Here is a 14,490-nt window from a genome sequence, read left to right as displayed (position 1 = left end):
GTGACTTCCAAATTGTTCCTAGGGACTACAGAGTCTTTAAATGCTGCTTGGAATAGTTTTCCCTCCTAACCCGTGTGGTTAAACACCTATCATTCTTTATATATTTCCTTAATCATTACTTCTTTAGGGAATTCTTCTATCAAATTATTATCATTAATTCTTTTGCACCATGCAGCTCTCTGCTAATAGTGCTTATCAAAGAAAAAATTTTACTATGTTTTGCGATTATTCAGCTAATTTATGTCTCATCCACTATAGTATAAACTTTATGCACTATTATATCCTCAATGTGTAGTAAAGTCTGGTATATATATGGTACTCAATATAAATTTTCTGAAATAAAGGAAGAAAAAATACAGAAGGAAAGAAGAAAGAAAGGAAAGAAGGAAGAAACAGAATGCTTAGAGTTGAAAAACTCTAAGAGGAACATTTCACAACTTTGCTTCCAGATCAGGAATACTTTTTTTATCCTTTCTCTTGAATCATCACTCATTCTCCTCATTCTCTGTTTGAATGGTTTCAGTGGTGGGTAACTCTACCTCAATAAAACTTGCTTCCATTGCTGTGTGACTCTGAACAATTATTAGAAAATTCTTCTTTAGCTACAGCTAAAACATGGATCCTTGTACATTTCACCCATATGTTCTACTTTTCATTTTGGAGCTTCCTGGAATAAGTCTAATGCCCTTTTCACATGGCAAGTTTTCAAGTATTTAAAGTTGTATTTCTCTCAACACATTATTTTTCCCCAGCCTGATGATATCTGATTACCTATATTTGTATGACATAATTATATGTGATATAATTTTCTTTATGTTACATTAATTTGATTTCTTGCCTTCAGCCAGCATTTTTAAAGCTATGTTCAAAGTACGTTCATTGGTTCTTCCCTCCCACCCCCAAATAAGCTTTGGTGTGAAAGTAAGTAGGCAATGCTGCACATTATGTTCTCTTCTTGGGAATTCACATTACAGAATAACATACTAAGTTTCTAGAAGCCTTGGAACAAAGTATCATGTTGGACTTCCTTTAATCTAGTGTTTCACAAATGTATATGATCCTTTTTACAGGGAAATATATCAAATTTTATAGGATTTTTCAGAATACTATTTGGAAAAAATATATAAAGTTGTGTGTTGATCTCTATGGAATATTTATTGTTTATAGCATATGTCTTACAAAATCAGAAGTCTAAAGTAAACTATACTTTGTTATTTAATGAAATCCTGGGTTATTTTTCTAACTCATGAGAAGTAGGTGGATTATGATAAGTGAGTAGAGTATAAATTTATTCTTATATTTACTGGAAGGAAAGGGGGAAAAAAGGGAAAAACATATGTGCATATATTCAAGTTAGAAAAATGGAAATAATTGTTACTATAACACTTTTTGTTAAAACATATTCTTAATAAAACTTGTGAATAATGCCCCAGAAATAAATATTTTACATCTATTTTGTTAGAAAGCATTCACTCTTTTTATTTAAAAAATCCAAAAAACATTGGCAAATATAAGAGCTGAATGGTTGGCAATTCAAGTGGATTTCAAGTGTTAAAACACTAAGATTTTGTCAGAAATCTTATAATAAATGTGAAATAAATGTGATATAGTAAATGTGAAACTTAAGACATTTAATCGCTAGAGTATACTGTATTAGTTCTAAGAAAAGCACCTATAAGAAATAGTAATGAACTAAAAATGACTGTTGCTCTGTTATTTGGCATTAAATGACTAGAACTCTATTGCTATAAAGTAGTTGATGCATTTCATACCCATTCTTGAACTAAACATGAGACTTATAGCTACAAAAGCCACTTAGCAATCTGAATTTATTTCTTTATAATTATGGTGAAGAAATATCTTATGTTTTCATTTTCTTCAGATCTTCCTCCTCCTGTTAGATTACTGTATTTATACTATGAATACAGTATCTGCATAATTAATTTTCAACATATGCAAACGAATATGTCTTTTCTATTGCCTAACAATACAATTGCATTATTTGGTATTAGTAAGCTGTGAAAGAGACCAAAAAAAAAAGCTATCTTTGAGTTAATAAACTATCTTAACTCTGTGTCTACTCTATTAATTAAAGAAAAGCAAGCTGTGCTACATGGAATTGGCAAAAGCGCGTTTGAATAGAAAAAACAAGCTGCACAAACGAAAATGGTGGCCAAGGAGAATGGGAAACGAGATTTTTGTCTTAAACCTATGAATGGTAACCAAATTTCATATCAGAAGTATTAGCTCATTAAACCAATTTTAGATTGTCGAAGATGTGTTTAAATAACGACAGCCTGCAGGAGCCTGAAGCAGGTCATTAAATCCATTGGGATTGGTGGTTTGATTTCATTTCCATCCAGACGGAGGTAGCGAAGATGAGGTCCATAACTGAAGATATCGTGCTCTGCAGGCAGGGTGGAAGTGGTAGGACATATTACAGAGACGTTCACATCTATGGAGACAAAGATAGCATGAATGAATGAATTGGAACACAAGAGACTAGGGGTGGGAAGACCAAGAAGTTATTGCAATGGTCCAATGGAGGGCCTAGTGGCCTGATCTATGAAAGTGGCAGAGATACAAACCATTTTTATGTAGGTGAGGGATTGTGCATATCTCTTTTATAAAAGTAACCCTGAAAATATGTGCAACATGTGTATAGTCATCTCACTCCATGTTCAGCTATACATAGCAGAAAGCACTAGAAAGGACGTATTATTAAAAGCTGTGATGGAAACAAAGGTATATAGGATATATCACTTGTCTTCTAAGCTTGCAGGTGTGATAAGGCATGCTTAGATTACTATAGGATGAGACAGGTAGTATTTAGGGCATTAGAGGTGGAGACAATAGTTAGATATGATATTGAAAGAATGGGTAGGTTCATGGTGGTTGGATGGACAGGTGTAGGTGTAGGTGGAAAATCAGTCTATTATTAGAGACGTGCTTGAAAATTATCTTAAAAATGCAAAATTTCAAATTAGGGCCAGCCCCGTGGCTTAGCGGTTAAATGCGCGTGCTCTGCTACTGTCGCCCGGGTTCGGATCCCGGGCACGCACCAACGTACTGCTTCTCCGGCCATGCTGAGGCCGCGTCCCACATACAGCAACTAGAAGGATGTGCAACTATGACATACAACTATCTACTGGGGCTTTGGGGGAAAAAAAGAAAAAGGAGGAGGATTGGCAATAGATGTTAGCTCAGAGCCGGTCTTCCTCAGCAAAAAGAGGAGGATTAGCATGGATGTTAGCTCAGGGCTGAGCTTCCTCACAAAAAAAAAAAAAAAAAAAAATTCAAAATAATAGTGTGTGATGATAGATTTTTAAAAAAGTACCTTTAACATAAGTTTACATATGTAATACTTACAGAAAACAACCTTATATCTCCATCCTTAAGCGTGTTTAATTGGAAAGGAAATATTTGCCAAGAATTGAATTACAAAGAATTCAAGCCAGGAAACATCCCATCAGCCTTTTCAGATGGTTAGGATGTGAGGAATCACGCACTTGCCTTGGATCAGAGCCCTTGGCCTCCATGACTATACTGAAATTTAGGAGCATTCAGGAAAGAAGGCCTGTTAAACTAGCAAAATTCAGAGAAGTAGGCGTAATAACTGATCTCAACCATGAATCTGCATAGTGCTTTAAATCCCATTTTGAAACTCTTTTGAGCAAGAGGTCTTCCCTTAGAAGAGGAGACCCACCTAACTTTGGCAATGGCCTTCCTTTGTGTCCTATAGGTGCATATGGATTTATATTGTATTGAAGGATTTTGTGTTTATAGAGAAGTTGCTTTGCTCTGATCTTATGCCATTTTGTGAATTCAACTTGCTAAAAATAATGCCTCACATTTGTATAGCAGTTTTGTGTTCATGAAGTTATTTTTCTTCACATACATTATCACCTTATCATCATACAGCCTTTTTCAGGTAATATTATTATTCTCCCCACCTAGTTATTGTAGAAATAGTGGTCCAGACAGGTAAGGTAATGCACACAAGGTATTTCAGCAGGTAAGTGGCGGAGTTGACTTCCCACCTAGTCCTTTTCCTAACGGGTCCCATGTCTCCTGGAGAAGTTGTGTCCCTTTCAATGTGCTCTCTCCTTATCCTTATCACTCTCATGCCCTGTAGTCAATGCATGTCTGAATAAATGAAATGTGAGAAACAAATGTTCTAAATTTAATTAGATTTTCACAAATTAATTGTGGTGTTTCTGAAAGAGCACGAAGAAGTGACTTATTTGAATAGATAGCATTTTTGCCAAATTTAAAGTCCCTTAAGTTGTTCGGAAGAAATAAATGTTTCCGTCATTTTGCATAAGAAAAGTTCACTGTCCGATAAATTTTGAGAATTCTTCATATAAAAGGTATGTTTCTTGGAGACCACTTCATTAAAAAGTAGAGTAGATTATGTGGCCAGAGGAACTAAGTACTTTAACAGTTATTATAATGCAGTGTGATATAACGGTGAGCCAATAATTCTAGCCAGGGCAATTTTTATTTTACATTTATGTTCTTGGAATATAGAAATGACCATGCTTGGTATCTATATTAAGAAGCAAATAAATCAATTTTTCTTTGTTGATATTGTTGCTGTTAAAATTATTCTAATATTATTATTTTAGCTTACCTCCATTGATAAAATGTTTTCTAAAGTCTTGTATTGTGAGGATAGAAGAAAAATGCTCTTTGATTATATTGTCTGAGTGGGAAAAAACACTTACAATGAGAAGCATTGGACTCAGGTCTAGGTTATTGTATTTACTCTTTGTCCTTGGGCAAACATCCTCACCTAGCTGAGCCTCAGTTCCTTTTTCTTCAGAAATTCCTAATAGTGGCACACAAGGTTCTTGTGAAGATTAACTAGTGGCTATCAAAGTGTGGTCCCTGGACCAGCAGCATCCAAACTACCTGGGAACTAAATTGTTAGGCCCCACCCCAGACCTACTGATTCAGAAACTCTGGAAGTCAGGCCCAGCAACCTGTGTTTTATAAGCCCTCCGGGTGATTCTGATGCACGCTAAGGTATGAGAACAATTAAAAAATAGAAATATATGAGGAAAAGATTTTAGAGATTGAAAAATCTCTAAAACGCGAGTGGAGGAAGAACAGTCTTCTTCTTCTTTGTGTAATTTTGTATAACAATTTAAGTGCCCAACATTTGTGCCCAAATGTGTATTGAATTTTGCTGCCTTACTCTTAAACACGCTTATTCTCAAATTCTCAGGGGCATCCCTAATTCACAAACAGGGATCTATGAGGAAGCCCTTTAAATTGACTTCCCACATCAAATGTCCTTTGGGGCTTTTGTTACCAGATAAGGAATGCACCTGTGAAAGCACAGAACTTTCATCAGGAAAAAAATTATATATATTTAGGTCAATATTGGCTGTTGTACTATTTGGTTCAGTGAAACATATTCAGCTATTAACATCTTTTTTTTCTGTTGCATCTTTTACTTTTGACTACAGGATTAAACAATGTGTCTCATCACCATGGAAAAATGATTGCCATGGCAGCAGCCTCCCTGTTAGTTCCGGGATTGATGCTCAAGTATGCCATTACAAAAACCAAAACATAATCTTGAATAACTGAGGAGTACTCAGTGGAAAAATAGTCTATTCTTATAAATGGGATGTTTATGTGATTATTTGCTTAAATGAAACTTTAGTGAGTAATAACCCGGCAGCACAACCTTCTGACAGTTACCTGTGCTATTTTCCTCCAAACCATCTTACTGATTCTCACTTTACGAATGTATTTCATAAGATTATTCAGGAGCAGTGTCCTCAGGATTATCTTCCTAAAGGGCTTGCACTGGTGTTGAGGATGCATGGATAGGTGCCAGGCTGGTACCAATACCCTTGTGGCTGGACCAAGATATTGCCCACTTCTACACCGGGTTCAGCCTGGTCTCAGACATAATTGAGAAGAAGCCAAGTTTGTCTTTACTGTCTCCAGCCTCTTATTTCTATAACCACTTTTTTTCTTGATGGTATCCCTGCCTCCAACACACTTTGCACTCCTCTCTCTCCCTTATCAGAAACTATTTTCAAGAAAGGAGCAGGTATTCTACTTTGTTGATTGCCATTAGTCCTAAGGAGTTGCCAACTTCCAGGGGCATTTGTTTCCATTTCAACTGAGCAAAGCCTTAAACTACAGTATTGATTCCCAAATGCATAGTCCCCAGAGCAGCAGTCTTAGCATCACCTGGGAACTTGTTAGAAAGGAAAAGTCGCAGGTCCTATCCAGACCTACTCAGTCAGAAACTCCGGGGTGGAGCCACCAATCTATGCACTCCAAAGTTTGAGAAACCCACTGATCTAAACCAGAGACTCTAATTAGGGTGGTCTCAGGCACCAGCTGTCCTATAGCTTTTAGGACAGAGGTGCCTTCCTGATACCTCCTAAATCATATTCCTGCTGTTACTATTCATGAGGTTGTTTGTACCTGGTACACTTTCTTAAATAAATCTACCCAGTGAACCAGAAATATTGGAATCTCCTCAGAGTAAAAGGACATAGAGACATTTAATTTCAGCTATAGATAATAGCCCTCTGTAGATTGTTAAAGTCCACTTTTCAATCAGCAATTTGATGATTTGAACTTCTTGGCTCATTAATACTCTCTGTGAATAGACAAAACAATGCTGAAAATTGAATATAAACTAAAAAAAGTCTAAGGACACGTTAGCTGGGGGAAAAGAACCAACACAGTTGCTATTTTTATAGAAGATACAGAATAAATTTAATGACCATGAGCATTTTGGTCAAAGACAAACCCTGATGGTTACTTACTTTTAATTTTGTTATGATCAAGGTGAAGATGCTGGAGATGAGCACTGATTCGGGGAACCTTTGTGAGTTGATTGTGAGACAGTTGAAGATCTATAATTGATGATACATTAAAACCACTTGAAGGGAGACCTGCATCTGATAATTTGTTGTGGTTGAGCCTCAGGAAGGCCACTTTAGGAATCACATTAAAATAATTTTCTGGTATTCCTTCAATGGAATTGTTGTCTAAATATAGTTGCATTGTATTGGCTGGTAATCTTGGTGGCATACTCCTCAGGGCGTTCTTGGCCATATTTAGCTGCATGAGGTTCTTGAGTCCCTTAAAGGTGTCTCTTTGAAAGGCGTTGTCTAATAGTTTATTGTGCTGCAGGTCAAGAAGGGTCAAATTCTCCAGATTGCTGAAAGTCCCTTGAGGAATTCTGGACACCTTGTTCCTAGCTAATTGCAATTGTTCTAAACTTCTTGGCAATGGAGAAGGTACCTCCTCTAGCTCATTATCTTCCAGAAATAAGAAAAGCAGCTTCTTTAGTTGGCTCAGGGCTCCTTTTTCAATTCCATAGTTGGTGATTTTGTTCTTGTTTAGATTTATCCATCGCAGCTGGGTGGCATTCTCGAATGGCTTCTCAGGAATGGTTTCTATCAGGTTGTTTTCAAGATAAAGATACCAGATCCTTGAAGGAATAGCAGGGATTTCTTTGAGACCTCGATTTTCACAGTATAAAGCAGTAGGGAAACTGGGGGGACAGAAACATTCCCTGGGACAATCGAAGTCATGCATAGTCCAATCGTCTGGCTCATTTACCTCATAGACCTGCCTCACACTTCGAGTCCATGCAGTATCTGCTATCAATAACAACCAGATGATGAAACAGATTGTGGTTGCCATTATAGTACCTAGAATAAAGGATACAACTGTTAAATGTTTGAAGATCTTGACCTTTAGATAATTATATGCACCAAAATGTTGAGTAAACATTCTTATTTGGAGAGAAGGTAAAGACATGGATTTTTTATACATGGATATCAAGTAATTCACATTTATTTAGTAGGCACTATAGCAAAGCATTTTGCAAACATTGCAACTGACTCACCAACTTGTAGCTTTCTGGTTTTAACCCAATCACAATGAAAACTGAGAAATGGAAAGCAAATTTTAGGAGCTCTAAGTGCTTTTCCATTTCAAGCTATTTAATGCAAGGATGATAACCGAAACTCAGAGTCGAATACAAGAGTACAAAAAAGTGATCTTTTAATAGCCCAAACGGAGAGTGTGTGTTGTTTCTAAGAAGTAGGCATATGCTTTTACTTTTACTCCTAAATGAGAAAACCATCTGGATGAGATTTCCCAGGCTTTTTGGTCCTTGAGCCAAAGAAATAGAGAGATCAAAAACATTTTAGCAGTTTGTTGTGAAGGAAGGTTCTAAGATCTGAAGAAAAGTGTGTGATTAATCTCTTGCTCTGTTGCTCAACTTCTCAGGTAAGTTTTATTTTGGGGTAGGGGGAAAGATTTCTAATATTACAAGCACAAAGTCAAGTTGTTCAGCCAAGAAATTTAGATTATAAACTCTCTCTTTCTATAGGTATATATCACAATTAGGCAGGTAATATATTCAATTATGGCATTTCTACGGTTGATAAGAAACAAAACAAAATAAACAACATGTTTAGGATACAGATAAAGCTCCATATTTTCAATATGGCTACTAACAAATAGGTTAAACTTACTGATACATGAAACATATAAGACATAAACCCTCCCCATTGAATCAATAAGGTTATGGGTACAATGAGCTATTCTAACAGGAAAGAAAATACATATATGTAACAGTAAGTTTCTGACCAATGTATATTTAGTTCAACCGCTTGATAATAAGGACAGAGTAAATTTTACTGATTCCTTAGGAAAAGATAAAATCAGTGTCACTTATGAAATGCTGATCTTTCAATTGCACCACTAAACTGAGGGAAATGACAAGTGCAGAGCTGTTTCCGCAAGCTGTCAAATTTCTTACGATTGCAGAATTCTGCTCTGGTCACCTTCCAATAGAGACACATTAAAACATTCTTTTTTTCAGAATAGGAATTTGCTCTAGTTATTGAAGCTGCAACCCTGCCTCTGATGAATCAGAACTTTGCAATCTTAACTTTAAGAGTTTTTAAAAGTGCAAAATAGTTTACCTTGCTGTCCAGGAATATACCGTTGAGTCCTGTGCCTGGGTCTGAAGTTTGTTAAAAATCAAAGAAAAAAAAAAAACTTTGACTAAAACAATTTGTTTTTATTTTATGCTTTCAAGCCTCCTATGAGAAAAAATAAAACCTACTCTGCCCGGTCACTATGAACACCTTTTGATCTATTGTTTCCACTTTGACAGGGCTTCAGAAGACCGCTTACCTCAATCTTGTTGGATCTTCTTCCTCCCTTTCTATTGGTCACTGCTCAATCACAGTAATGGATTGTCCCAGGCTCCACTGTCGTGTTTTTATGAATCCACCCTAATATAAATGCATCGGTGGCTCCAATTTTTAACCCCTCCAACAACTGCAGCACATCGATACCTAGGCAGCCCAGCACAGGAAATTGTGACTTAATCTCAAAAACATATAGCAAAAATCCAGGGCAATTTTTACTCTGAATTCACAGTTCCAAAAATGTTGTAATGTACCGATACCTAGAACTGATCTACCAGCAGGAAGCTGAAGGCAGTTTTGATTTCAAGTATTAAAAAAAGAGATTTTAAAGCATTTTTCTCTAGTTGATTTTTTTTTTAATTGAATACAAAGAAACGAAGGTCAATGTGCTCTGTTTATAGGGAAATATTTAATTCATTTCTCTTGTATACCAGATGCTGGAATTCTATTTTAGATATATTGTGTTTGATTAAAGGACAAAGAGAGAGAAAAATATATTTGAAAAATTTAAAAATGAAATCTGGGAAGCTTACCTGATGTTGGCACTAACTAAACATGGTGTTATGCTCTGTTCTATAGAAATAATTTTGGTACCTCTATTTTCTACTGGGAGCTTTATTCCAAGTAATTATTAAAATGAGATTTTTTTCTCTCATTATAACAGATGTTTTGCATTTAGTCCATTACAGGACATTCTGTTCCGCTGCTATTTTCTTTAACGCATAAGTCTAAGATAATGTGTCTTCTAGGTCTTATATTTGAGAAAATAATTCGTATGGCTTTTGAGGAAGGATACAAAATAATTTCATTTTCAGACATTATTCTGTTGATTGATTGTAATCATTTTGTGTTTCAAAATCTATCTTATTCTAGGATCAAGAAGTTTAAGGAATGTGACTCATTCAACAGCGCTCACAGAAGTATTATCAAAGATAGAGCGCAGGGGAGAAGAGAGAAGAAATCTCAAAGGACCTTTACTGAACCACCCACCTCTTCCCTCCTAACCATAGGCAGGTCAGTTAGAGCTGTTTCATCACCTGTAGGGTAGTAATGGACTACCTCTCAGGTTGGCCCTATTGTTGTAAATGATTATGGAGATATTAGCCTTGTTTAGTATTCAACACTCTCAACTGGGAAATTCATTTAAGAGCTTTTATAGACTAAGATCTGATTCAGACATGATCTCTTAGTAGCTTTACAGGGACACTCATAACATATTTTAAGAAAAAAATCAAGTGTTATTTGCTTTCTCACAACAATGATCTCTCTCGACTGCATTTTTTCATTTTCTCTCTCTTCTTTTTCTATGTACTCAGGACATAAACAACAGATGATCTTCAAATCCGCATGGCTCCCTTCAGCTACTCTCTTATTTCTTAATTTTCTTTTTTAGCTAAACTTATTTCGGTCATTTTTTAATTCTATTACACAAACGTTGCTACGTGTTCATTGTAGGAACATCAGAGTAGTATCTTGGCTGCCTCCAATCTTCATTTCCTGTTCACCATTCCACCCATTATCCATCCACCAAAATATGGCTTCTAATCCCTCTACTTCCCTAAAATTGCTCTGACAAAAACCGGCAATGATTTTCATATTTACTAATCTATTGAAGTCTTTTAGTGTTTAGCTTATTTGACTTGTCTTTCGACAATGTTGACCAACCCTTTTTCTTAAATGTTTCTCTTAGTTTCTCTAACATGATTCTCTCCTAGTTTTTTCCTCCCCTTTTCTATTAACTTCTCTCTGTTTATATCCTGAAGCTCTCTGTTTCTTCTAACATTTTTTTAAAGTGTTTCTAACATTTAGAGCTCTTTGAGATTCTGTCCTCTGTTTTGTGCCCTTCTTGCTCTACGCACATTTCCAGTGAGATTCTGAGGTTTTAACCATCTGTCTATTATGATGCCTCCTGAGTCTCTATGTCCAGCCCAGCCTCTGGAAGAAGACCTGCACTCCAGTGTGTGTATACACCTGCTTTGTAGAAATCTCCTGTTGCGTGGCTGAAAGACATATACCTAAAATGAAATCAATTCATATACCTAAATATCTCCCTTTACTTCTAACTACTCTCATCATTTTATACTTTTGAGTGACATTATCAGCTTATTCAATCTCCTACACCAGAAATCTGGAAATCATTCTTAACTCTTCCCTCTCATTTTGTGAGCATATGATAACAATCACATTTTAAGGACTCTGGGAGACATGATATAAATAAAAATGACCATGTACAATGCTTGCTATGTTTGGTATCATTGTTTCCAGACTAAAAACACAGGATGTTTTCCTCTGTTAGTGTAATCTCTGTCTACCTATATCTTCATTTTTCCTATAACAATCCTATCTGCCCTCCTTTGATGACTGATTCCTGGAAGATAGGGACTTAAACTCTTCATTGGAACTGCTCAAGTGATGGTTCAATAAATTAAGATGATGGTGAGAATGTCTGAGTCATGCTAGCCGTTACAAGAATTAATGCAAGACTCTGCCCAGTCTCATCTGACTCTGCTAAGAGGGACGACGGAAGCCTAAGGGGTAATGATGTGGTTTTGGTATTGTCTCCTAATGACAGACGGATATTTTAGAAGCCCATGGGGTTTTGGACATATTAGGTATTCAATAAATATACACTGATTGAGTGAATGAACAAATAAACATGCAAGGCACATGTACCGCTTTTAATAGCCATGAGTTTTTTGATCAGAATAACTATGCAAAAAGAAACATAGTGGAGAGCCTTATACATATGGTAAAAAAAAAAAAAAAGTACAAGTTTTCCTTTTGCATCTTATTAGTTGTTTGAGCTTGCACGGGCTATTTAACCGTCATGAGCCTAAGTCTACCCATAATGCACCTGCCCTGACTACTATGAGGGGTTGTTTGAAAATCAAAAGAGATGATGAAGGTGACCATGTCGGATAAGTGTAGGAAAATTTCACAGTGAAAAAACTTAAAGCTCAAGGAGAACCTACAAATCATCTCTTCAAACTCTCTCCTTTGACATACGAGGAGAATGAGGCCCAGAAATTTCTTTCAGCAGAAAGCGTGATAGTTGGCATCTTGGCCTTCTGAGAGAAGTCCTTTTAGAAACTTGAGATGGGGTTAAAGTGTTGTTATTGTTGTTATTTTAACGTTTTTTTCCTCCTTTTAGGGCTTTTTAATGTTTCCTATTTGCTTATCTTCTTTCTACTTCCTCCTACTAAAAGGGAGGATGCTTTGCTAACCTGTCTTAGACTGAGGAATTTATCTTGTTACGTTCCTGAAGGCCACTGACATTTTAAAAGAGAAGGCAGTGTATGAGGGTATAAAAGATGTGAAACTGTAATATGATTTCAACTTTGTTGGTGTATGTGTCTACACGTCTATTTTAGCAATGTTGGATACTTAGGTGCTCCCAAGAGCTTTGTTCATGTACAATTGACTAGACTTTTGCTAAGAAAAATAATTTTTTCCTAATAAATCAATTTTAGCTTTATTTGACTATACTCTGTCAAATAATTTAAAAATATAAAAGAAATCCACTAAAATATATAGCCGACACACACCCACACATATACATACATTATTGAAAAATTTTGTCAAAATGATACATTTAAAATATAGTAATGATACATTTAAAAGGTCAAAATTACTACAAAACTGATAATAAAGATAGCAATCCCCTACCCCACCCACCTCAGTGTGAGGCCCATTCCCAAGAGGCCATTATTTTCAACTCCATTATAAATTTCTTTTAACATAGAAAGGTTTTTTTTTGGCTGGGAAAGATTTGCCCTGAGCTAACATCTGTTGCCAATCTTCCTCTTTTATTTTCCTTCCCAATGCCCCAGTGCATGGTTGTACATCCTAGATGTAAGTCCCTCTCGTTCTTCTGTGTGAGCTGCCACCGTAGCATGGCAACTGACAGGTGGTGTGGTTCCGCGACCATAAAGTGAACCTGGGCCACCAAAGGAGTGAGAGGGCGGAACTTTAACCACTGGCTCTGGATTTCTTTTAGTATTTACTTTAATAGTCTTGCTTGTATTCTTTTGTTTATTTTCTTATTAGATAAGGATTTAGCACACTTGCTCAGTCCCACTCCTTACCCCACCTGCATCCATGATTCCCTTCAGTAACACCTAATGTATGCATATCACAAACTTTGATTAAACAAAGTTTGCATACAATATTGTGCAATACAAATATTGTTTACTACTGAAATAAACAGTGCAAAATTATTTTAATTCCTTCATTGTACTGCAATTATTTGCTATATGTATATATATAACTATATATAGTATGTTCTATATACATATACAAATATTTCAGTAATATTTTCTAAAATCTCAAACAGAATTGTAAAATTATTTTACAAAATTTTTTGCACTCAGTGAGTAAGGGTAACATAGCGTGCTGTTGAAAGCCAGACCTGCTTGGGTTTGAGTAAATTTCTGCCATTTACTAGCTGTGAGACCTTGCACAATTATTTATCTTTGTCTTAATCTCCTCATCTGTAAATTAAAGATAAGAATAAGGATAATAATAAGAGTAATAATACCTCCTCATACGGTTGTTGTAAAAATTAAATGAGTTAATTTTTTAAAGCACTTAGGATTTTATAAAAGCGGTGATAAATAAAATCAGGCATATTAGGTCCCCTTTTTTCTCCTGGGAGATATTTACCCTGAAATTCTATATTCTCCTACTTCGATCTAGTTTGCTTGCTGTTGCAAACCAACCTAAGCAAATTTGGCAGACTATAGTCATTAGGATTTTTTACGGCACACTTCAGTTGTCTGATAATGATGGCTATAGGAATCTTCCTTTACAACCTACACAGAGGTATCGTGTTTGATGAAAGTAAGTGCCGCTCAGTGATATCTTACATAAGAGGCAATTATTTGCAACAGGCGTTAAAAAAATTCACATTGAGTCCTCGTTATGAGGTTTCTTTAAAGGTTAACTAAGTTTACTAAGATGTAGATTAAAACTAACACAAAAATTGCACTTTCTGTCTCTGCTGAAGTAGCGTCTTTTAGTATATTTATGGATAATACAACCTTTGCTCTCTGGGCCTCTGGGATTGTTGTGTCCTGGGCTTCTTTCTCCCATCTGCTGTGTTAGATCCCTTGTTACTTCCTGGATCTTGTGTTCTGTTCTTTCTTGGTTAACTCCACAGTATTGGCAGAGCACAGCCTTGGATCACTTCCTGTGCATCTGAGACACTTGTTTGTGTGTGAACTCACATGTATAAAAATGTGTTCATTCAGCCCACCCACTTAACTGATATTTTGACTGGATA

General features: G+C 36.0%; 1 protein-coding gene across 1 annotated transcript; it reads right to left on the bottom strand.

Annotated features, from left to right (window-relative positions):
• Nucleotides 1–2,282: 2,282 nt before the first annotated feature.
• On the bottom strand, nt 2,283–14,300 carry KERA (keratocan). Its single transcript, XM_087448594.1, has 4 exons — nt 14,249–14,300; nt 8,979–9,029; nt 6,801–7,694; nt 2,283–2,455 (listed from the first exon to the last, which is right to left on the bottom strand). Exons 1-4 carry the CDS (start codon nt 14,298–14,300, stop codon nt 2,283–2,285), a joined length of 1,170 nt encoding a protein of 389 aa, XP_087304720.1.
• Between the last annotated feature and the right edge of the window lie 190 nt (nt 14,301–14,490).

The sequence above is a fragment of the Ceratotherium simum genome, chromosome 25, assembly GCF_057802395.1.
Source record: "Ceratotherium simum simum isolate JZ-2026a chromosome 25, ASM5780239v1, whole genome shotgun sequence".
In the NCBI taxonomy this organism is placed as follows: domain Eukaryota; kingdom Metazoa; phylum Chordata; class Mammalia; order Perissodactyla; family Rhinocerotidae; genus Ceratotherium; species Ceratotherium simum.
Note: the sequence above shows the minus strand (reverse complement) of the source record. Positions and strands in the feature narration are given on the sequence as shown.

What these genes read in the sequence shown, in the direction of transcription:
- KERA (XM_087448594.1), bottom strand. Translation starts at nt 14,300, where the DNA reads ATGGGAGAAAGAAGCCCAGGACACAACAATCCCAGAGGCCCAGAGAGC. An exon ending in CAGAGGCCCAGAGAGCAAAG is followed by an intron (nt 9,030 to 14,248) that starts GTTGTATTATCC and finishes TTTGATTTTTAA; the next exon opens with CAAACTTCAGACCCAGGCAC. An exon ending in TGATCATAACAAAATTAAAA is followed by an intron (nt 2,456 to 6,800) that starts GTAAGTAACCAT and finishes TTGTCTCCATAG; the next exon opens with ATGTGAACGTCTCTGTAATA.